The following is a 24378-nucleotide window of genomic DNA, read 5'->3' as shown; positions in this document are numbered from 1 at the left end:
AGGCTTGTGTGATTGTTTTTATTCAAACCACCAGGTCTGCCCCAACGAAGAGCTCCCCAAGACCCTGCTGCACCTCACAGGAAAGGGCTCAGGGTCAGGGAAGAGGGACCTGCTGCTCCTGTCCCTGCAGAGGGAGGTCAAGATGGAACCTGGGATGCTTGGGGACCATTCAGACTACTCCCACTGCCTGTCCCTGCAGGGAACCGAGGATGGGCTGCCCTGTCCCAGATTGGGGGTGGGATCTCAAAGTTGCCCCCCTGAACAATACTCCATTTAGGGTGGGGGGCCTAGCCCTGGACACCTCATGTCTCTGGGCGAGAATGTCGCGGTCCTTCATCCATCAGGCCTGCTGCCACTCTCCACCCACGGTGGGGCAGGAGGCAGGACACGTGTGGTCCCTCACCAACCATGGGGACCCAGAAGGGGGTTCTCCACATGACGCTCCTTCCCTCGGCCTCAGGCCAGCAGGCGGCTGTACTCTGCCAGGGCAGAGGACTTTTTCACGCCGTCCCAGATCCGGGCAGCATAGTGGAACCTGTGGGAGGAGGTCAGCAGTCAGCTGCCCCGGCTGCGGCCTGTCAGCCTCGCACTGACCTTGCCGGGTGGGAAAGCAGGCACTGCATACGACCTGCACACCCTGAGACCAGAACCTCCGCGGCCCGGACACATGGAAGACAGCAATGCTGATGGGACTGGCCAGGCTCTCAGACCTCACCCCGGGTGAGCCACACTGAGGGTGCCTGGTCTGGAACCCAGGCCTCAAGCCCCAATTCCGAGTCCAACTCCGAGTCGCCCCACCCCACACAGTGTTGGCCTCTGTGAACTCCCTCCAGAGTCTTACAACAGTTAGTTGTTAACAGCTACGTGACCCTTGCCTCCCTGGGCTCTGCCACTGACAGTGAGAGGAACAGAGCTCCCTGTCCCCACCCCTGAATGGCTGTGCTGCTGTGTGTGCTCCCCAGAACCCCTTCTGGCCCCAGCTGACCACAGACCCAGGGGAGCCACGCTAGAGGCTGCACCAAGGCCAAGCTAGTTCCCTCTCAAATGTGTGGCTCCTGGAAACGAGATGATGCCGACCTGAGATGCAGACCTGCTGTGGGCTCCGGACACAGTCACATAGAGTTGGGGCTGGGGAGGCTCGGGGCTCTGTGAGAGCAGGTAGGAAAGCCAGCTGGCAGAGAAGGAGTGAAGGTGGAGGCGGACAGTGGGAATGTGCCGTCCAGCGAGAGCTGGAAAATGCAGCTGCTCTGGGGACTTTCCAGTGTCTTCTGGGAGGCCACACTTTCTGCCCTCAGGGCCTCAGAACAAACACTCCTCGAGCCTGACTGGGATCCCTGCTCCCACTCCTCACTGTCAAATGATACCTGGCCACAGCTGCTGTGACAGAGCTATGTGACATCTCCTGTCTCCAAGCCTAGATTTCCCCACTAGTAAAACTGGTGACAAGACTTCAACCTGCTGGCTACTTGGGAGGACTCAAGATCCCATGGAACAGCATCCTGCCGGGCATGGAAGCCATCAGCGATGTTTCCGAGAAGGAAACCGAGCTGTGGAGGGATCACAGAGACCTTCCTCTTGCCTGCACCAGGGTGGGGCCCTCACACTGACCCCTCTGCCAAGAGCTCTTACCAGTTCTTCTCAGTGAGGATTGTGTGTGACAGCTGTGGCCGGGCCATGGACATCACTTGGCTCCGGAGCTTGCTCACCAAGGACTGGAAACTGGGGTGGCCCCGGTACCCAGGGAGCAGGGAGAAGAGCGGGCTGGAGCCGGGTCCTAGAACGATGACGTAGGGAGGATAAGGGCGCCAGCCTGCCAAGAGAGGGCCTTGCCTCTCTCCTGGCCACCCAGCTTCCTGGCCTGGGACACCAGGAGTACGGCCCCGTTCAGACCAGTCCTTCCTGTACTTCCACAACTTGGACACATGCTCCTAAGAAAGGCTCCAAGCACCTTAGGGACAAGCCAGAGTCTCCCCTCAGACCAGTGTGGGTCCCTACCACCCCAGACCAGGGCATCCTGTGTCTCCCTCCAGACCAAGGAAGAACTGGCAGCCCTTGGACCAGATTCCCTCAAGGAGGAACCGTACCTGCCCTTGGTGGGTTTTCACTCTCTGCTTCGCTGTCCATGAAGGGCACCAGGAACAAGTTGACCTCAGAGTCCAGGAAGTCAGGTGGGAGCCCAGGGAAGACATTGCACTGTAGCATGGACAGGGTACCTGTGGGAGAGAAGCCATCAGCCTGCAAGTATGATGCCCAGGGGCAGGGGAGGTACACGGATGATCTTCAAGCTAGGGGCAGGAGGCCAGTCTGGACGCCGGGCCATGGGACCAGACCAGGAGTCAAGAGGCCGCTGGCCAGCGTTGGCGTGGTTCAGGGACCCTCACCCTTGTAACGTAAGTGCGAGTGAGCCATGAGCTGGTCAATCATCAGGTGCATCTGTCGCAGCTTTCGAGGACAGAAGTCTTCTCGACGAGCTTTGTTCTGCAGGAAGACTGAGGGGCGGGAGGAGAGACGCAGTCCTGTGAGGCCGCTGGGGCTTGGCTGTGTGGACTTCCCCCCTCATGCCAAAGATCTGCGGTTACCCTGGGTTCGGAGTACTCGTAAATATTTACGTGACATGTTACTTTGCTTCCAGGCTCTGCACCAGGCCCTGGGGACCCAGATACGAGTCAGATGTGGTTTCTGCCCCCAAGGAGCCCCCAGTCTGATGGAAAAGACAGAAGAGGAAGATAGGCACGGGATCAGGAGTGAGACGGGAAGGCACCAGGGGCTTGGTGAGACAAGAGGAAGTAGGAAGTCTCGGCCTAGGGCAGCATAAATGAACTAGATCTTTGTGGAAGAGCAGTGCGTGGGCAGAGCACAGCAGAGCGAGGACGGAGCAGGCAGTGTAGGCAGAGGGAGGGTGAGCAGGGTGCCCGGGGCCACTCAGGTTAATGGCAACTCATTCCGAGTCTATGCTGGAGATGTCACGGTCAGAGAAATGGGCGGATGTGGGTCCTTTCTGCAAAAAGCGATCATTCTGATCAAGGAGCTGGAGCCGGAGCCAGACCCAGACTTAGGCTTTGTGCTCTTGGTGGCCAGGTGGGACCCTCGAGGAAGGAGCAGCTACTCTGCTCTTTCTTCCTCCCAGCTCCCCACTTACCCAGTGCTCCTGGTTTTTGCCCCTCATTCCTCCTCTGCCCACCCCTCCAGCCCCAGAAAACCTCTCACCCAGGTGGGGGTAGTACTCAGTGCCTTCATCGGAGCCTGAGGAGCTGCTGGACTCATGGCTGGGGGACGGGGTGGACGGCTTCACCATCTCGGCTGTCTGGAGGAACCTGGGGTTTGGGGTGAGAGGTTGGTGCTCTGGCACCGGCACCCCCATCCCACAGCCTAGGGACAGGGCTCTCTCTGTGGATCTGGTAAAACTACAGCCACACTCAGATAAATGCATACACACCCTCTTTTGCAAGCAATTTTAGGGAATTCATAGACAACTCTCTCACACACCAATCCGTGGACCCATGCTAGATGTACACATTTTTTAATGAGCTTATGCTGTTAAAAAATACTTACACAAAAACAAAACAAAACAAAAAAAAATACTTCCATTTTTTAAAGCATTTGTACGATCACAGCAAAACTGAATTAAATACAGGGATTTTCACAGACACCCAGCCCCCACACATGCACAACATCCCTCTACTATCAACATTCCCACGGACCTATGACCCATTATCATCACCCAGTGTCCGTGGTTTACACTAGGGTTTCCTCTTAGTGTTGTATACAACCTCTTGGTCATGTGTCCACCACCCAGTATTACAGCACTCTGTGCTCTGCCCTACCCACCCCTCCCTCCCCTCCCAACCCTTGATCTTTTTTCACTTGTCTCCACAGTTTGGCCTTTTCCAGAATGTCATATAATTGGAATCATACAGTAGCCCTTTCAAACTGGCTTCTTTTACTTCGTGGTATGCACTTAAGGATATATACTTTCTCCATGTCTTTTCATGTAACTAATATTCCATTGTCTGGATGTACCAGTTTATTAATTTACCTACTGAAAGACACACTGATGGCTTCCTAGTTTCGGCAATTATGAATAAAGCAGATTTGAGAGAGAGAACAGGTGCATGAGCGTGCAAGAGTGGGGAGAGGGGAAGAGAGAGAATCGTAAGCAGACTCCACGCTCAGCATGGGGCCCAATGTAGGGCTCAATCCCAAGACCCTGAAACCATGACCTGAGCCAGAATCAAGAGTCGGACACTTAACCGACTGAGCCAAACAGGAGCCCTGTGAATACAGCTGCTTTATAAACATCCATATGCAGGTTTCTATGTGGGCCTAAATTTCAATTTATGCTATTTTAAAATAACTTTTCCAAATACATAAACAAAATACAACTGCTATCAGAGGTAAGGGATAATGAGACCCAATAAAAAGCTATGGATAGGGTGCCTGGGTGGCTCAGTGGGTTAAGCCATTGCCTTCGGCTCAGGTCATGATCTCAGGGTCCTGGGATCGAGTCCCACGTCGGGCTCTCTGCTCAGCAGGGAGCCTGCTTCCCTCTCTCTCTCTGCCTGCCTCTCTGTCTACTTGTGATTTCTCTCTGTCAAATAAATAAATAAAATATTTAAAAAAAAAAAAAAAAAAAAAAAAAAAAAAAAAAAAAAAAAAAAAAAAAAAAAAAAAAAAAAGCTATGGATATTCTCCTCACACAGACACATACCCAAGTATGTCATTCAGTTTCAAAGGGTTCACCTGCCAAGAAGCGCACCGCGAGGCTCTGCCCCGTGCCGTCCTGCATCTACGCCCCCGTCAGAACGTGAACCACACAGGGCAGTGTTTCATTCACACCTGTGTCCTCAGTGCCCAGAACAAGGAATGGCATCCATAAATGTTCAATATCTTTGTCATGTGAATGAATTCAAATACACAGTGGTGTGTGGGGGGGTACAGTTTCAGAAATAAGACACTTTTATCTGGTCACAACAGCTGGATGTCCCAGAAAGTCATTTTTACTGCTGGCCAGACCCACACTTCACCCCCACGCCCAGGGTCATCTGTAGACGCTCAGCTTGCAGTCATCAGCTGCTCACGGTGTCCAGATACGACGCGATCACTGAACACTTTCGAGTCTTCCACTCACTTAGTCTGAATAGAACAATCTGCTTATGAGTAGCCAAGGAAAAAGAAGCCACTCCCCTAGTAAAAGCTGGGGTTCAAACCCAGGGCTGCCTCACTTTGGAGACACCTGCTTCCCTTGGCTCCGCTCTCCCCTCCTCAGGAGCTCCCGCTCCTTCCTTCTGTCTGGGCCCTGTGCCCAAGGCGGCTGGCCTCCACACCACTATGCTCTGGGGCCTGAAGCCAAGAGGAACCCTCGTGCCTCAGGTTCTAAGCCAGTTCTGTCTTGGGGGGTGGATTTCTAGAACCTCCAGCTGCTTCAGGTAGGCCTCCTGCCAGATCCCAACTCCTTCCCCCTCTTCTTGCCTGCCAGGGCAGCGACAGAATGGTACGCATGCCTGCAGGGGATGGGCAAGATGGCCAAGCTGGATCCCGACGATGTTCTCCACTCAACGAACGTGCATTAATTATCTAGCTTGGGCCAGGCACTGTGGGAGGCACTGGGGCTCCTGGGGCATACATTCTAATGGGGGAGGCGGACCATAAAGAGACCCACAATGTCCTGTCAGGGAGCGATGAAGGCAAATGAAGGAAAACACAGTGGGCTAAGAAGTGGAGACTTCAAACGACATGAGAGAGACTGAGGCTCTCAGAAGAGTATTTCTGGCTGAGAGATGGAGGAATAGCCATGGAGTCACTAGGGCTTTAACGGAAGGAGCGAGGGAAAGCAGTGAGAGTAAAGGTCAGTGAGGTGACCGGGACTGTACCACGGAGGACCCTGTAGGTCATACTTGGGAAAGACTTTGGATTTTATTCTGAGTGATGGAAAAAGTCAGTGGAGAGTTGTCAGCATGTGTATATATGCTGGATGGTGGTGACCCACTCCGGCTCACATTCTAAAGGGGTCCCCATCTCTTGCCTGGCTCCCCCTCCCCACCCACCCGCTCCTCACCTGTACAGGCTGAGGTCTGTGAACCAGTCCTGGACGACGATCACCACATGGCAGACCGTGAAGAGGAAAGCAGCAATCTGGAGTGACTGAGAGTGGGCAGGAAGAGACGACAGAGTTGAAGGTCCCCTCTGCCCAGGCCGGGGTCCCTGTTCCCAGGACTACACTAAGTGGGCAGCAGGGCAAGAGCCTGAGCCTGAGCCTTGAAGCACCTCCTGCATGCCCAGGCTGTACTGGCTCTTCCTTTACGACCATCCGTAGAGTGACCACCCCCACCTCACAAAGGCAGGTAACAAGGCCTGAAGGGGGAGGGGGCAGGAAATGACTTTTCTGAAGAGCAGGGCCAGGAGGTGAGCCAGACAGGACTCTCAACGCTATTCTTTCCTACAGCTCTTGGGGCCCCCAAGGCTCTTTATGAAGCATAAACTGGGTAAACCCACATCCAGCTCCCCATCACAAGTTGAGGGGAAGGATGCGACCTCTCCTCTAGGATGGACTTGGCCCCCTCACCTGCATCTCAACGTAGGTGTGGGGCAGGTTGTACTCCGGCGGCAGCTTGCGGTCATTGTTGATAAGGTGGTCCAAGATGGAGGGACTCAGGATGGGCTGCAGCAAGGGAGAGAAGGTGTCAGGAAAGGGCTGGTGGCTGGGACTCTGAGGGTCGCAGCCACCCAAGTTCCACACGTTGAAGGCAAATACCTCGCCTCTCTCAGGACAAAATGAGCTCAGGAACACGGGCAGTTTCTAATGAGTCAGTGCGAGTGAGCAGAGGAGGGGAGAGCAGAATGTTTCAAAGCAAACACACTTCCCCCAGCCCTTTCACAAGTCGCCACTGCTCTCAAGTGCCTCACGCTCGAGAACTCTCCTAGTGCTGCTAACCGTAATGTTGACTTGAATGACAAATGTCCTTTCGAGTGTCTTTTTCTTCCCTTAGTTGTCTCAGAGGCTTTTAAAACTTCACTAAGATAATTACTTTGGTCCAGAAACAACGATTAGTGTGAAAGTTGGCGAGGATTTAAAAATTACATCCGTGGGTGTAAAACAGTCAGTAGTGAATGAGTTCATCACCTTGTCTCTAAGGAACACTCCATCTCAAAGGGTTTTGAGAAGTCTTCTTGACTTCTTACAGCCATGAGTGGAATTCTTTAGGTAAGAGGCTCTCCCACTGCTCGCTTTCTTGGACTCCCAATGCTGCGTGCTCTATTCTGCCTTAACTCCTGTCCGTTCCACATGGGTCCCGGACCCAGCTTACAGCGCAGAGACAGTTGGTCTCTAGCACAGAGACGAGCCCCTGCACAGGGCCTGGCTCAGATCTCATGCCGCATTTGTAGGTTTTCCACTCTTTGCGTCATCAATGCCTATGAGGACTTGAACTCTGTTCCATCAACACTCAGTGAGCACCAAGCATGGGCCAGGCCCTGACCAGCAAGCTGCTCCCTGAAGAGCACCCGGCAGGTGGGGAGGGGGAGCCCTCCACATGCAGGGGGCTGCGACAGAGCAGTGCTGTGATGGAAGGTGCATGCGGCACTGGCGGGTGCTCGGAGGAGGGGAAGTCCTCTGGGAGGAGAAGGCACTAGCCAGGCAAAAAGGCAGGGGAGAGAGAACTTCTCATGATCATGATACCACCAGCTAAGAGGAGGAAGTATGTACTTCATGTCCGGCACTGTCATTAGGACTTTACTCGTCTTCGCTCACTGAAGCCTTACATAACCCTACCCGGTAGGCAATAGTATTCTTCCCACTTAAGAAAACTGGGGAACAGGCAGTTTCAGATAAAGGGAACAGGCTGGGGACACCCCAGAAGGAGAGAGAGATCATGACCTTGTGGTGTGTGTGGTGGAGCTAGACACGCAGCAGAGAGGGCAGGCTAGAGTCCGAGAGAGGAGGCTCCACAAGCCTTGAACACCATGCTAGGGACGGGGACTCTGCCTGAGGTCAAGGGAGAAGATGAGGAAAACCACCAGTCACACACATGACAGGTCAGCTCGAATGACAGTGACGGGCCTGAACACTATGGGACAGGTCCAATGCCAAGCACTCCGCTGGACTGTCCTACTAAATTCCTGCAATGACCTAGGAGGCTGAGAACAAACTATCATCCCCTTTTATAGACAAAGCAACTGAGGTCTAAGTGGGTAGACACATGGTTCAAGTCACCCAGCCCGTAAGAATTAAAGGCCAAATCTGGACATACACAGACCGACTTCAGGGCCCACACATTTAACCACTCTGCTAGAAGATTCTTTAGGCTACTGTGTACAGGATGGATGGGAGGGTGGGGAGGGAAACATGAAAAGAGACTAAAGCCCAAGAAAAGACATGAATCATTCTGGGATAAAGCTGAATGCGGAGGTTGGAGGTTGGCACCTGTGTGTCCAGGAAAACGATCCGCTCTTGGGTAATAAAGAAGTCGATGCCACTGGTCTGGTTGCCCCCACGTTCCTTCATTTCAGCACTCTGGGCCCGGAAAACATATGCCCTGTGGAGAGGGGCAGGCGGGGTGTGTTAGAGGTCTGGTTCTTAGCCTTCGACGCCTCTGGAGCACGACGCTGCGAAAGGAACGTGTGAGTGATGGTGCCCTGCCTTTCCACAAAGCCTTCCATCTGTGGCCCCTGCCGTCTGGGGGCTTACATTTTATTCCGCATGACTTTACCCTCACTGTTAAGATCTGTCCACCACTGAATGAAGTCAGTAGCCTGAGGTATTTAAGAGCAGGGACTTTGCTCGACTGCTGGGATTTCCAGTGCCAGCTCTGCCTCTTCCTGGCTAGGTGGCTTTGGGCAAGTCCTTCATCTCTTTCTCCTCTGTTTCCTCACCTATGAACGGGGATAACAACAGTCTCAAAACTCTTGGCGTTATGATGAGGCTAATGTACGGGAAGCCCCTAGGAACGTGCCTGATGCACAGTGATGCGTATCTGGGAGCCATTAACTACCAACTGCACCTGCCACAGGCCAGAGGCTGCAGACACAGCACTGAGCCCTCCCCACCCCCAGGACGAGAGGCCATTTGGCTACAGAACTCGGTTCCCAGTTCCTCCCTTGTGAGGAAGTCTCCCTCAGTTCCACCTGCGCTGGACGGTGAGAAGAGACCAAGCAAAGCAGGCAGAGCTGAGCCTTGCCCTAAACCAACTAAACTAACTTGGTCATATTCTGTGGCTCGGACAAAGAGATTTCCTCTTTCCATCTGTAAAATCAGGGTAATGGTACCTAGCTCGCCAAAGGTACTCCCCGCCTCCCTGAGACGCTTAGTATGCAAGGGCCTCCCGCCTCACGAACACCGCCCTGAAGGCCTCGCATGCGCGCAGCAGCGCGGACATCTCTGCTCCCGTGGAGCTCCTGGTCTACCTCTCAAACCAAGAGAAATCAGTAACTTCGAGCGGCAGGAAGAAGAGGTGTGAGGCCTTCTGAGTGGGGGTAACTCGGCTGGTAGAGCTGGGAAGGGATGCCATAAAGACGTGAATGACCACACTGAGAGTCAGAGAGAAGAGAGTTAATTATGCAACTTGAATTAAGTAAAAGGGAAGGTACAGGGGGGATGGAGGATGGAAGCGAAGACGGTCCCAGGCAGAGGACAGGTGGTGTGTATGAGGCATCAAAGCCGAGTACGGTGAGAGCAGAGAACAAGGGGGCTGGGAGCCAGAAGGGGGTATGCAGGCCTGTGAGACACAGTAAGGAGCTGCGGCTTTGGCTAATGAGCCTGGAGAAGCCCTGAAGACGTTTAAGTGGAGAAGTCAAAGGACTGGATGTAGGTTTTAAAAAGCTCCCCCTTGTGCCGTACGCTGAGGACCGTAGTGTGGAAAGAGTAGATGACAACTTACAGGCCCGACACCCTAGGCCTCTCTTACCACTCCCCCCCTTTTTTAAAAGATTTTTTTATTTGACAGGGAGAGAGAGAGAGCACATGTGCACACAAGCAGGAGGAGGGGGAGAGGGAGATGCAGACTCCCCGTGGGCCTGGGAACCAGACACGGGTCTCCACCCCAGGACCCTAAGATCACGACCCGAGTCAAAGGCAGCACCAGAGCCCCTCCCTTAACCTCTCTGACCAGGCTGCCTGTGACTTCCCATCCTGTTCACTCTGCTCCAGCCCCACGGCCTCCACGCTGTGCTGCACGCACACCAGGCAAGCTCTAGCCCCCGAGGCCAGCTTGTACCACTCCCTGGTTAGAACGCTCTCCCTCCTCCAACTCTGCTTTTTCTCTATGTCCTGCTTGGGAGGCATCCCCTGACCACTCGAGTTAGGACTGTCATCTATCCCCCATACTACTTCCTTAGAACCCCTTCCCCTGTGATTATCATCTTCTAACATCTCCAAGAACTTATCTGTTTGCTACGGACAGAGGTTTTTGCCAATTTTGTTTGCTGCTGTATGCCCAGCATCCAGAACAGCACCTGGCACATCATTAGCACACGATAAACACTAGCTCAACTGAACTAAAGCAGAGAGACCAGTTAGGGGGCTCTTGGCATCCTCCAGGGGAGGGTCAGGAGACAGGAATGAAGAAGGGAAGAAGCAGATGAGTTCTTAACATAATCCACAGACCCGATGGCAAGAGCTGAAATCAAAATCCACCATGCCACAGGCGGACGTGGCTCAAAAAAGACCAGCTAGGCCTGTAGAATTCTCTCTAGCTCAGGAATCTGAACTCAGAGCTGGGGGGAAATTTCGCTGGCTGGGGGAAGCGGAGATGGAAAGAATGCTATCTGAGAGCTGGGGCTGCTCCCCAGCGGAGCCAAGGTGAGCCGAAGTTACAACTGAGTAAGTTACAAGTTATAAGAGAGGAGATGGCGTGGACTGGGAGGAAGGGCAACCCCACAGCTCTGGTTCTAGTGGATGTATATGCTCACAACAGTGGTTCTTAACTTGTTCTGGGTCTCCCTCAGACCCCTCTAAGATCCAGTGGAAACTGCAGACCCTTTCCTTAAGAAGAAAAGCCTGACTGCCCATACACGTAAAATTCTGCATTTTACTGTTAGGAGGTTCGTGGAACCCCTGATGCCAATCCATGGAATGCAAAGTAGTATCGCCTGTTTCATTAAAAAACCAAACCCCTGTATTTTTTAGACAATCCCAAGTGGCTACTACCCTTTTACCTTCCCAGTTTGAGTCTTCTTTAATCAGACTATGTATGGTCCCTCCTTCCTAGTCCCTGCCTTTCCCCCTTTCCTCCCCTGCCCTCAGTTTTGGTCCCTAGTTCTTAAGCTCCCTCTTCCCCTACATCCTCTCCTGTGATTTCATACTTTACTTTACAATCATGCCATCCTTCTTCAAGAATGCAGAACTGAAGTTGGTTTAGAACCCACGCCCGACATCTGGGTCTCTTTCCCCTTTCTATTTACCATGCCTTATCAACCAATATCCCACAAGCATTTGCTCTGTGTCAGGTTCTTACTAATGTTTGCCTTCCTGATCTCATCCTTCAAAAGCCCACTTTACAGGTGACAAAGTGAGATCTTGGGAGGTGAAGTAACCTGGACAAGGGCAAACAGTTGGTGAGTGGCAGGGCTGAGAGACTGAGGTCAGCCTAAATCTAAAGCTGGGTTCTGTACCATTCCTGGAGCAAGGCAGGGAGGGAGGGAGGGAGAAACAAGATTGGTTTCCCTGGAGCTACACAAAGATTTAGTCCAGCCCCTAATCACCCCCATCTGACAAAGGCATGGAGGCCATGGGAGGTAAAACATTATCTCTAAGTCCTTTTGGCAACACCACTTGCTATACCTAGGCCCACCCTTCCCCATCCCAGGTGGGTGCCCACCTCCCTCCTGGCCTTCCACATCCCTTACCTCTGGTCCTCCTCAGGAGTATTGGCCGACAATAGTGACATGACCATGGACTTGCCTGTCCCCTGGAGGCCCAGGACACCAACCACCAACACGTCAGTCTGATCCAACAGGTACTGTGGGAAGATGAAGGACTGTGACCCTCATAAATGTGTCAGTTGCTGGAGTGGGAGTGAAACTGGGGTGGGGTGGGGTGGGGTGGGCAGAGACTTCCAGACAAGGCTGGCCTGATGAAGAAAAACTTCCATGGCTTGAATCCTGAGCTGGGCAAAGAGCCTGTACATGTATGTGGCGGCACAAAGGATAACTCTTGTCAGAGATCCCAAGTAGTAAAGAGCCTGGCATGGTCAAGAAGCTGACAGGAGGGGTGCCTGGGTGGCTCAGTGGGTTAAGCCTCTGCCTTTGGCTCAGGTCATGATCCCAGGGTCCTGGGATCAAGCCCCACATTGGGCTCCGTGCTCAGCGGGGAGCCTGCTTCCCCTCTCTGCCTACTTGTAATCTCTGTCAAATAAATAAAATCTTTAAAAAAAAGAGAGAAGCTGACAGGAGATCAGTGTGGCTGGAACACACTGGCTAAAAGGGGAACCTGACTTTGCTGAAGAGAAGGAGAAGGGTACAGGAATGAAGGACGGGTGGAGGAAGACAGGTCTTGTTACTGAGGGCTACTGGAGCAGACTCCTGCAGGGCTTTTGGCTTAGGGAAGGCCGGGAAAACATATGGAAGCATGAAAAAGGGGAGAGAGTACAGGAAGGGTTGCTCAGTCTGTCCTGGCTCCCGTCTGTGGGATTTAAGGGTCTCGGAAAATCCTGAGGCCTTCACCCCTGGCCCACCAGTGCTGATGCCTTCCACCACCAGGGGGCGTGAGAGGCACTCCTCAAGAAAAACAGGGACGTCCTCAACTGGCTCCTGGGAATCACCTGGAGTTTTTTAAAGGGAAAAAAAAAAAGGCAGCTAATCTCGGGCCTCACCCTAGACACATTAGAGCAGAAAACCTAGGCCTAGCCCAGTTCAGTAAGGCAGACGCTGTCCACACATGGCCATTTAAACTTAAGATTAAACAAAGCTATACTGGCCACATGTGGGGTATGTGGACTTGTAAGTGCCCACGAGCCACACCTAAGAAGAGTGGCTACCACACGAGATGGTGCAGATACACTCTCAACACTGCATAGTGTCCTACCTGAAGAGCAGGCCTGGACACTGGCTTTTGTTCTGTTTTGTTTTAAAGCTCCCCAGTTGGTATCCGTAAGACAGTGGACACAGAAAGGCAGCAAGCCAGGTAAGAGATGGGCCTGGCATGTTGTTTTAGTAACTCCAAGCTGCCAGAGAAGGAAAAGGGACACATCTGGGGGAATCTGGGCAGGGATGGGATGGGAAAAGCAGCAGAAGAGAAGTGAAGCCTGGGAGACCGGAGGCAGGGCAGTCCAGGAATGTGAGGTCTGAGCTAGAGCGGGGGCCACCAGGGAACCTCTGGGGAGTGAGATTCAAACCAGTTAGCACTGGTACAACATGGGTTTCACTCAGAAATGGAACTGGAGCAGGGTCCAGGAGGCTGCCCTACTGTGGGATGGCATCTGGGTGATAGTGGGAGTCCCTCCTTGCCAACCAGTAACCAGTGGCAAACCATTTCAGTATTTTAACAACCAGCACAGCCGATCTAGTGGAAGCTGCTGCCATCCAGCCCTGGCTGAGGACTCTGATTCCTTCTGTCTCATTGTTGCAACTGCCGGAAAGCTGGCCAGGCTCGTACTGCCTGCCAAGAGGGTGGCGGTGGGGAGTGGGGTGGATGTGGTGAGATGTAGCACCTAGGGACGCTCAAAGCGCGGAGACACGACGGCCCCCTCAGTACCTCAATGGCGCTGTCACACCAATTCATCTGGTCGTCCACCAGCTTGATGCTGTGCTTCATGCGTTCTGGGGGCAGTAGTTTGGCCTGGCCCACGACCGCTGGAGACGGGGAAAGCAGGAGACAGGATGTGGTGAGGCTCCGTGAGGGCATTCCGGCCCCCAACCAGATCCTGCCCGGCCCCAACTCACGGTCCATGGCTGCTGGTGCGGCAGTGCCCATGCCTCGGTTCTGGATCTGGTACACAGGCTGTGTAGGCCTCTGCCCCTCCTTTTCTCCCTTGGGTGGTGCAGGGGCTGCAGGGGGCGCGGGGGCAGTGCCCTCGGGGGTGGAGGCATTTGTTGCAGCCGCAGGCCCTTTCCCCTCTTCCCGCGGCTTCATGAGGACGATGGGCTTCTCCAGAGGGGCTGGGGCAGGTGGGGCAGCAGGGGCTGCTGGAGGTGGTGGCTGCTTTGACTATGGGAGAGAGAAGTTTCCAGTCAGAGGGAGGGATCCTTGCCCTAACTGCTCCCAGCCTCCCCTTCAGAAGATTCTTCCCCGCTCACCCGCTCTGCTGGAGGTTTTGAGAGGATGATGGGGGTTTTCTGCATGACCGATGAGCTGGTCTCTTCGCTGCCATCCTGTGGTGAGGGAGGGCAGTTACTCAGGAACGGCTCCCCTGGCTCCCCTGGGACACTCCCAAAGGCCGTCACGTGCCAGGTACAATTCTAAATGCCTTCACATATCAACTTCTCAATTCCACCAACGACCCCGGGAGATAGATACGATTATCCCCATTTTACAAATGAAGAAACTGAGGTCCAGAGAGGTTACTGCCTTGCCCAAGGTCACACAGCCAATAAACAATGGAGTCAGGATTTAAACCCTGGCAGCCTAGCTCCAGAGCTGCACTCCGTGGCCTCTGCCAGACAACAAGCCCAGGCAGAAGGAGCCAGGGCCCAAGAGCTCGATGTGGGTTCAAACTTGGCCCTGCCATTTGCTGGCTGTGTGAACTTGGATAAGGAACAACCCTCACTCCAGACTGCTTCCTCATTTCGCGAACAGGGATAGGAATTTCTTCATGGGACTCCCACAAGATTGAAAGTAGATGAACTTGCAAACAGTCCGCGTGGCAGGAGCTCAGTGCCTGCCGGCTGCGATCCTGCCCGCTCCTCCGCTGATTCCCACACCTTGCCCTTCTCGTGCTTCTTTCGACCCACCCCCGACCGGCCTAAATGGAAAGGGGAGAGATCCGAGTTTGAGTCTTGTTCTTTTCTGGCTCCCTGATGAACCTCAGGAGAGCCATGAACCTTCACCGGTCTGTTTCTTCACCATATACTGGGGATACTGGCCTATGGTGAGGAACAAACAAAAGGGCACAAAAGTGTTCTAGAAAGAACAGTTATGACAGAACTACAGGAGAGGCCGTGGGCCTTCAGAAGGCCAGGGAGGAGGGGAGGATATGTGGGGCCGAGGCTGTGAGGGCAGCAAGAAGATGGTGGACAGGAGATGTACTCAGGAGGCACAATGTCCAGCCAGGGTGTCGGACTGGCTTGGGGAGGGGGTGTCCAGCCAGGATGAGGCCCGATGGGCTGTCACGGATACTGGGAGAAGGAGAAATGGGAGGGAGCTGCTGAGATCAGCAGGGGACACAGAGGATGTGAGGAGTCCACTGACCAGTCAATGCCAAAGTCAGAGACAGACCAGAGACTCTGGAGTTGCTTATCCCCCTAGGAAGATGGTAACGTTCCCCAGGATATGTGTGGAAGAGAGACGCTCTGTTCTCTCCTGTGCTGCAATTCAAGGGAAGGAACAAGCAAGAGCTGAGCTTACTGTGAAGAAATTATTCTTCATGTTTGCAGTTTTATGGTTCAGAAACTGGTCCCAATTGCCCCTTTCTTCCCTCCCCTCCCCACCCAACCCAAACCTCTCAAAGGTGGAGAAAGAACCTCAGTGGGGAGCAGCTTCTGGCAGTGACTCACCTAAGCACACGAGGGGAGCAAGGCAGGACTTGCACCTGTGCCAAGGCTCCGTATTCCCAGCCCAGGACACTCGAGCAGAGAGAACAGGCTGGGCTTGGGCTCAGCTAGATCTGGCCTTGAGTTCTGGCCCCAAAGCTTACTGGCTGTGACTTTGGGTTAGGTCTCTTCTCCTCTGAGACTCATTTTCTTCATTAGTGAAAATCAAACCTAGGTTCTATTTCATGCGGGTAGCTCTAAGGGTTCAGGGAGACCCCAAAGGATGTTAAAGCACTTTGCGCAGCACCAGCATACCACATGCTGCCCAACACAGTGACAGCTGCTATTGTTAGGGGGCGCCTGGGTGGCTCTGTTGGTCAAGCATCCACCTCTAGATTTTGCCTCAGGTCATGATCTCGGGGTCATGGGATAAAGCCCTGCATCAGGCTCTATGCTCAGCGCAGAGTCTGTTTGTCTCTCTTCTCCCTCCAACAACCTGCACCTGTGCTCTCTCAAAAAAATAAATATCTTAAAAAAACAAACCAAAAACCCCAAACAGCTGCTGCTGCTATACAACTCTTTAAAACATGAGCTTATGGCACCTCTCAGCTCAAACTCTCCAATGTCAGTTTCATTTGGCAAAATCCAAAGTCCTTTCCCAGATCTCTCAGGTGATCTCCTATCACCTTTCATTCTTCACCCACTGCAGCCACACTGGCTTCCTGGCTGCTCCCGGAATACACCACACTTAAGGCTCAGGGCCTTCACATTTGCTCTTCAGATTTCGTTATGATGTATTTCCTCACCTCTTCAGGGAGGCCCTCGCTGTCCACTTCATCTACGACAGCCACCTCTGTCTCTCTCTGCCATTACTCCAAGTTTTGTTCACAGAGCCTCAGCATCTAGATTAGTGCCTGGCACATGGCAGGTGCTTAAAAAACATTTGTGCAACGAGTGGATACATGATGTTGCCCTTGGGCCCACTCACTCACCCGTCTCTCTCTCTCCCATGGGGCAATGTAGTCCCTCTCCCGACCACCAGGCCCAGAGAGGTTCTGGGGGCCACCAGGGCCAGGCTCCTTCCACCGTCGCCGCCTCTCTATCCCATAGAGCCCAGGCTGACTGTGGCCAGACTCAGACATGGTTGCCTAAAGAAAGAAAGAGGTTGATTTCAGGGTAAAGAGACGATCTGCCATCTGTCTGGCTCACTCTGGACTGTAAGAAGGCACTTTGTTTTCAGAGACCTCTGTGGCTGTGGCAGTGACTGCCAGCTGCCTCTCAGGATCTACTCTTTTCTCACTTCTTCCAAAAAATATAAAACTCTCAGTTCTGAGGAGGGCACTTGGCTGTCCAGAACACACTTCTCAGCGTAATTTCCAGGTCGGTGGTCATGTGACCAAGTTCTTTCTGGCACTGGTATGACACCAGAAGTGTGTTTTGGCAGCTTTCAGAAACTTTCCTTCACAGACAACGGCACATGCCTTTTGCCCTCCTTCTAGCTGAAAATGTGATGTGCAGGCTGGAGCTCAAGCAGCTACCTTGGGCTGGAAGGAAGGAGAGAAGGCGTGGTAGAAAAAGATTCAGAGATCCCCTATTAACCTTATATTGTCTACTTCTGGATGCAGTGAGAAACAAATATACTTCTCTTACCTGTAGCCAAAACTATTCCCAACTATTAATCACTTTGCCCCAACATAAGCACAACTCACAGGGGAAGGGTCACGTAAAAATGGGACATGTTCTTTCCCAAACTGCAGCAAAACATTTCCTTACACATCAGTAACATGATCCTCACTCTGACAACTACTGTTTTGATTATGAAATACTGGCATACACGGGGCACTCAAGGGCCTAATTTCATCTGGTGTCTCATCTGGCATCAGTCTGTTTACCTTCCATTTCTGATGGTCAGCTATCCCTCACACTCCAAGGTCTCACCAGTGGTTAATCTAAGGTGTTATAATAAAATGTACTGCTACCCATATGATCCACCCTACCATTTAACGAACTTTATAGGTTCCTCTAGGGAGTTTCCCCAGCTGTTTACCAGACTTAACAGTCTGTTTGCAAGACTGTAAGACCATCTACAATTGAGCTCACCGATCAAGCTGGCAAACTGTAGCCTATGGACCAAATCAGGGCTGCCTTCTGCTTTTGTAAATATGTTTTACTGGAACACAGCCACGCCCATCAATCTATAAACTGTTTATAGTTGCCTTCTTGATAGAATGGTAGAGCTGAGTAACTGAGACAGAGACACTATGGCCTGCAGCATCTCTGGCCCTTTATGGTTTGCTGACCCTTGCTTAGTGCTTAAGTGCCTGTGAAATCATTCTGCGAATCCCCCCTCCCACCCAAGCAAACAGTGACTAACTGGGCCCAGTGCCGGATTCTTTCTCCAGAACTGCAATGTTTACAGGATGTGGGAGCAATTTTGCTAGCCAGGTGGGGCTTATCTAGCGCCTTTCTCCAAGTGCCTTCTCTGCCTGCCACAAACAGCTCTAGACAGCCTTGGGAGACAGGAGGGCAAGGCCTGTTTACACACGCTTATGGAAAACGATCCACTCAGCACTTCAATGACTGAGGGAGATTCCCTCAGAAATCGGAACTCCTGCCTTCCTTGCAATTAAGTGTTGGTTTACACATTATTCCGGAGACAGCACCACTCCCCCACCCAGTGCTTAAGTGTCTCTCTTCTTTCCTCAATGGGGATTCTATCCCAGTGCTCCAGCGTCCGTTTAACCAACCAGAGGACCCTCTTCCCAGACTAAGTGTCCTCTCCCACGTTATTCTGGGAACTTCCATGGTACCTGCGTCTGCTTGACAGCTCTTTGGGGGAGCTCCCCAGAATTTGAGTCCACCTACATGCAATGTGGGGACCCCCAATATTTCCAGGCTCCTTTGAGGATTCTCCCAAAATGCCTGAAGCCAGTCTGTGTTCACAGGACTCTGACGGACACCTCGCAGATGCCAGGAATCTAACTAGGCATTCTCCGGGCAGCTTCGTCAGCACTAGTGCATTTCTCCACATGACCCTTTCCGGGACTCTCCCAGAACCCAAGTGACTATTGGCAAACTCCTAATTCCTAACCCCATATTTATGCCCGCCCACCCCCCGAACCTAAGGGCCGATTCACACTATTTTTCTGAGGGCTCTCTGACACTCAAACACGTATATTTACAAGTTTGTATACGGGGTACCCCCCCCCAAGAACTTATGAGTCTATCGATTACTCAGAGGGCATCCCCCTTAATTAGGCACCTGCTTGCAAGCCTCTTATGGGGAACCCTACAACTTAAGTTTCTTTTTACACAGTATTTGGAGGACCTCCTGGGCATATAGGGTCTGTTTGCAGACCCTCTGGCGAGCGTTTTCCCAAAACTTAAGTTTCTCTTTACACGTTCTCGTTGGGACCTTTGCAATACTTAGACCCTCCCAGAACCCAAGCTCCTATTTACAGATTACTTATCGGTCTCCACCCCAAGCCCGCAAGCCCGGTATTTTAACGGCCGCTCCCCCCTCCCTACTCAAGTTACGCGAACCCGCCAGCCGTCCCAGCGACTGTTTAACGGTCGGAAGGGGGGCGGGGCCCCGAAATGCGCCCCGCGCCCCGCCCCCTGCCGGCGCACGAGCCTCGCGCGGGCTGGAAGGACCCTTACCTAAGGCGGCTGCTGATTGGCTCTTGGGGCGCAGCGCTACGCGCGCTTTCCGTGACGGGGCTGGTGGGGGGAGGTTCCACCACAAGCCACGGGCTTGTAAATGGCGTCTGGGGGACAAGGAGCGTGGGGTAGACCGAGAGAGCAGGTACCGGTCACTCCGGAACCGGTCTAGGAACCCCGGAAGCGGCCCCCTGGGGAACGCGGGGCCGAAAGAGGAAGAGGAGGAAGTAGCGCGGGACGGAGCTTAAAGCAGGACCCGCGGGGTGTCGGCTTGGCGCATGCGCTGAGGGCTAGGCGCGGGAGAACTGAGCGTCAACCCTGGGCTGAGCATGCGTCGATGGACGTGGCTGGCCTCAGCGCGCATGCGGATGAAGGAAGGGAAGGAGGGAGAACACCGCGGTTCCGCCTTAGTGCGCGTGCGCATTTGTGGGGCGGCCCCTCTGTGGGTGTCTAACACCGAGGGAGAGAGGGCGGTTACTGGGATAAGCAGGTTCGAGTCCCGCCTCTTCAGTGGCCTAGGGGTTCAGTGGAGGTGGGGCGGAGGGTAGGAATTTCAAGGTCCTGGGCCGATAAATGAGAACACAGGAATGAATCGAAACTGGCGTGAGCGCTGGAGGCTTCCCGCTTTGTGATGGGGCAGATTAAATCACACATGGAAAGGACCCAGGTCCGGCTGGACCTTGAAGCACGGCCAAGAGCACCCCAAGCACAGGGAAAGGTTTAGACGGTCTCGCATTCAGAGATCCCCCGGGGTGGAAGTGAGGTAGCACCGATGGGCAGCTCAGATTCTGAAGGGATTTCGGGGCAGGGTCTGTTGGGAGATGAGGACTGTGGGGAACCTTGTGGCGGCCGCAGCAGAGCAGGAGCCCAGGACTAAAGATCGAAAATTCAAGACTAGCCCGTGGCAGAAGCCCCTGCGCGCGGCCCGCGGAGAGCGCATGCGCAGCGTCTCAGCGCGGGCGGGAGGTTACCGGGGAGGAAAGTTCGCTCCAGAGGAGAGTATGTCGGCGACTGGGGGATATTTACCACTTTTCATTTGAAATCTCAAAGCGTTTTCCTTATTTCTGTTTGAATAGGGAATACAAGTACATGCTGACGGGTTTCAAGCAGCCAATGGGGTACATAATAAAAATAAGTCTCCTACTCTGGATCCCATATAACGGTACTAAAGCACCGGCTCCCGGTATCCTTCTGGAACTCCTGTTAAAGCATTGGCGTTAAGAGCTTGAGTTCCCATAAATGGGTGTTCACATATATGGCAGCCGACCTTAACCCTGTCTGCCCGTGTCTAAAATGAAGCTGGCATCAGAGTTACATGGATGAAAGTTCCCAGAACAGTGCCTCGTGCATAGTAGCTCTGTGCGTCATGTTTTGTGGTTTACGATGGGAATGATAGTGACGGATTCTGAACTGCCCTCTCCCCTCCAGGCCTCATCCCTGCGGCTATTTTCTCAGCACCTGTGCCAGGTGGAACTGTCTCCAGGCTGCCACAGGCTGGTTGAAAACACCAGTCACTTAAGGCGAGAGCCCTGTATAATGATTCTCCAAAGACTGTTTCCCAGAGACACACATGACAATCAGGCCGTCTGCATTCTGTCAGTCAGTGTCCCTCTTTAGCATCTTCACCTCAGTTAGATGAGTACCAGTTTTTCTTTCTTTTTTTTTTTTTTTTAAGATTTTATTTATTTATTTGATAGAGATCACAAGTAGGCAGAGAGAGAGGAAGGGAAGCAGGCTCTCTGCTGAGCAGAGAGCCCAACGCCAGACTTCATCTCAGGACTCTGGGATCATGACCTGAGCAGAAGGCGGAGGCTTTAACCCACTGAGCCACCCAGGCACCCCTGGTGATTACCAGTCTTTCTTAACTAAATTTCTCAATACCAGAACACCCTCCATGCCGGTTTCACAGCTGAGCAGCCCTCAGGTGGAAATGACTTAAAAAGGAAAAAGAATGGCACTGACATTGGGCCTACTGTGTACCAGGCTGTGTTTTATATACATCACTACAACCTTTGCCTTCCCCATTTAACAGATGCAGAAAATGAGTCCGAAAGAGAAGATCCTTACAGAAGTCCACTAGCCAGGAAGCAGCAGGGCCTGGATTCAAATGCAAGCCTGTCTCACCACAGAGAAAGCTCACATTTTTCCCCCTGACAACCGGCAGCCTGCCTAGTGGTGAGTCAGTGGTGCAAACAAGCACCCAGAGACCTGCCTTTTTTTTATATTAGTGACATGGTTGTGTGGATGTACCATGCTTTAACCATTTCCCTATTGATAAACATTTAGGCCATTTCTGAACTTTGGCTCTCACATTTGCTGCAGTTAATATTGTTGTACCTCTGATGGTATGCATATGGTAGTATTATCAGTGATCTCTTGTTTGAAAGTGGAATTGCTGGGTCTGGGCTACAAGCTTGGGAATGTTGAGAGCCATTGCCAAAGGATCTATGTGTTTCTTCATTCACTTCTCTGTTCATTTTATTCATCCATCTACTGAATGAATTATGGAAGTCTAGTCAGCTGCCAAGCATGGCTGTAGGCCAGAGATCCTACAGTGAATAGGAGAGAGCACCTGCCCTCTAACAGATATTCTAGTAAAGCAGATGATGTCAGGTAGAAGAGACTTGGAAGGAAAAGTCAGGGTAAGGAAATTTCGAGTGACAGGGGTCAGAGAGTGACAGGTGGTCAGAGAGGGCTCTCTGAAGAGATGAATTTGAGCAGAGGCCTGAAAAAAGGTAAGGAAATGAGCCATGTGCAGATGCTGAAAAACAGTCAGTGGAAAGACCACTGGAGGAAGCAGGAGTGGAGCCAGCTGTTGAGAGATTGTCAAGGTGACCAGGTGACTAGAGCGGAGCCGGGGGAAGAGAGGAAGGGTTGTTTAGGAATGGAGCTATGGAGAGGGGCCAGGTTACACCGGGTCTTGTAGGCCATGGTAAGGGCTTTAGAAGTTACTTTCCAAGTGACAGGAAGCCATTAGAGGGCCGCGAGCAAGGACCAGCATGTTGGAATGTTTGTTGTATGAAAATTTCTCTAGTGAACACACCGAATTAATGACAGTGGTTGCTTGTGGGGAGGAGGGTCATAGACCCGTGGATCAGAGTTGTGAGGGCGACTGCTTAAGACTTCTGCATTTATGAGCCATGTGACTGTTTATGCACAAAATGGTTAAAGCAGTGCTGGTTGCTGTGGGGAGGATGGCCTGCAGCTGGGCAGGCGTGGACAAAGGCCATGAGGAAACCCATGTCCCTGCCTGGACGGGAGATGATGGTGACTCAGGATCAGGATTGTGTGAGAGGAAGCATGAATCAGGGATGACTTAAAAGTTATCCTAAAGGTTTCTGGTTTGAGCAACTGGATGAAGAGTGATGCTCTTTTATGAGGATGGGTTAAGAGTCATCTTGATGGGAAACTGGCAAGCTTTGAAGTTACCCTGAGATACTCCCTAGGTATCAAGTAAGGAGTGACAGTTTGGGGGAGAAGCTAGGATTTGTAGATACACAGTGTTTACTGACTTGATGAAATTGTATTCTGTTAAAAATTTTTTTTGCTCTATGAAAATTTAAAAGCAAACACAAAAGTATTGTGGTGTAAAGAATTCTCACATACCCGTCACTCAATATCGATAGTCATTTATGTTCCATTTCTGTTGTTCTATTTTCCCCCCTCCCACACATAAGCACAGTTTTTACTTGGAGTTTCCTTACTTTTTTAAAGCAAGTCTCAGATGTCCTGTAATTTTATTTTTATTTATTTATTTACTTTTAAGATTTTATTTATTTGGGGTGCCTGGGTGGCCCAGTGGGTTAAAGCCTCTGCCTTCGGCTCAGGTCATGATCTCAGGGTCCTGGGATCGAGCCCCGCATTGGACTTTCTGCTCCACAGGGAGCCTGCTTCCTCCTCTCTCTCTGCCTGCCTCTCTGCCTACTTGTGATCTCTGTCTGTCAAATTAAAAAAAAAATTTTTTTAAAATTATTTATTTGACACAGAGAGAGAGATCACAAGTAGGCAGAGAGGCAGACAGAGAGTGGGGGGGGGGAGCGGGCTCTCTGCTCAGCAGGGAGCCCGATTCTGGACTTGATTCCAGGACCCTGAGATCATGACCTGAGCTGAAGGCAGAGGCTTAACCCCATGATCCACCCTGGCGCCCTGTCCTGTCATTTTATTAGCAGGTCTACAAGTGTGCTCCATTTGGAGCTTTTAGTGTGTAGATGGTACTTAAAGCCCTGGAGTTGGCCGAAACCATCCAGGTCGAGTGAGTAGACAGAGCAGAGATTAGGTCCTGGGCCTCTCGCATCTAGGAATCAGGGGGAGGACCAGCACCCCAGAAAGGGGCTGACAGGGAGTAGGAACGTCAGTAGAAGGGATGACCTGGAGCCAAGGGAACAAAGGGTTCCAAAGAGACGGTGATCAGCTGGGGACCAGAGGTCTGGAGAAGTTGTTAGGGGTAGGTGTGGGGTCCATCATGAAGAAGACATGGCTTTTGGGGCACCTGGGTGGCTCAGTTAGTTAAGCTCTGCCCTCAGCTCAGGTCATGATCCCAGGGCCCTGGCTCCCAGCTCCCTGAGGGGTTCTCCCTCTCCCGATTCTCCCTCTCCCTCTCCTCCCCACCATTTGTGCTCTCTCTTTCTCACTCTGTCTCTCTCAAATAGTAAATAAATAAATATATAATAAAAAAAGAAAAAGCATGCTTTCTTTTTTGTTCCCAAGTCTAACTGTTAATGGAAACTTCTCAATATTGTAATACACATTGTGTGAAGAAAAGTTTATGAGTACTTTTCTTTTTTTTTTTTTAATTTAAAGATTTTATTTATTTATTTAACAGAGAGATCACAAGTAGGCAGAGAGGAGGAAGCAGGCTCCCTGCTGAGCAGAGAGCCCAATGCCATGCGGCTCTATCCCAGGACCTGTGCCGAAGGCAGATGCTTAACTGACTGAGCCACCCAGGCGCCCATGAATACTTTTCCTCAGCTTTTTTTTGATGAGCTGGAGCTTAAGTATGGTCAAGTGCATAAAAGGCACAGACCTTAAGGGTACAGGTCAGTGAATTTTTACAAATCTGTATACTGATCTAACTACTAACTAGGTCAGGGTAGAGGTCAT

General features: G+C 52.1%; 1 protein-coding gene across 4 annotated transcripts; it reads right to left on the bottom strand.

The window, feature by feature from the left end:
• Positions 1–4: 4 nt before the first annotated feature.
• SMG9 (SMG9 nonsense mediated mRNA decay factor) lies at positions 5–19579 on the bottom strand. Of its 4 annotated transcripts, none has more exons than XM_004767685.3 (14): positions 19279–19575; positions 16611–16766; positions 14227–14301; positions 13873–14137; positions 13685–13782; positions 11839–11951; positions 8420–8531; positions 6563–6658; positions 6056–6141; positions 3208–3314; positions 2382–2489; positions 2085–2213; positions 1630–1774; positions 5–535 (listed from the first exon to the last, which is right to left on the bottom strand). In XM_004767685.3, the coding sequence occupies exons 2-14, from the start codon at positions 16758–16760 to the stop codon at positions 457–459; spliced, it is 1563 nt and encodes a 520-aa protein (XP_004767742.1). In that variant the 5' UTR covers positions 16761–16766; positions 19279–19575; the 3' UTR covers positions 5–456. The 4 variants fall into 4 exon arrangements, with proteins under 4 accessions (XP_004767742.1, XP_012919448.1, XP_012919447.1 ...); XM_013063994.2 differs by lacking the exons at positions 5–535; positions 19279–19575 and adding exons at positions 547–1171; positions 18429–19062; XM_013063993.2 differs by lacking the exon at positions 5–535 and adding an exon at positions 548–1171 and having other exon boundaries at positions 19279–19579.
• Positions 19580–24378: the final 4799 nt, after the last annotated feature.

Source organism: Mustela putorius, unplaced genomic scaffold (assembly GCF_011764305.1).
Source record: "Mustela putorius furo isolate JIRA1106 unplaced genomic scaffold, ASM1176430v1.1 tig00000196_pilon_pilon_pilon, whole genome shotgun sequence".
Lineage (NCBI taxonomy): Eukaryota > Metazoa > Chordata > Mammalia > Carnivora > Mustelidae > Mustela > Mustela putorius.
Note: the sequence above shows the minus strand (reverse complement) of the source record. Positions and strands in the feature narration are given on the sequence as shown.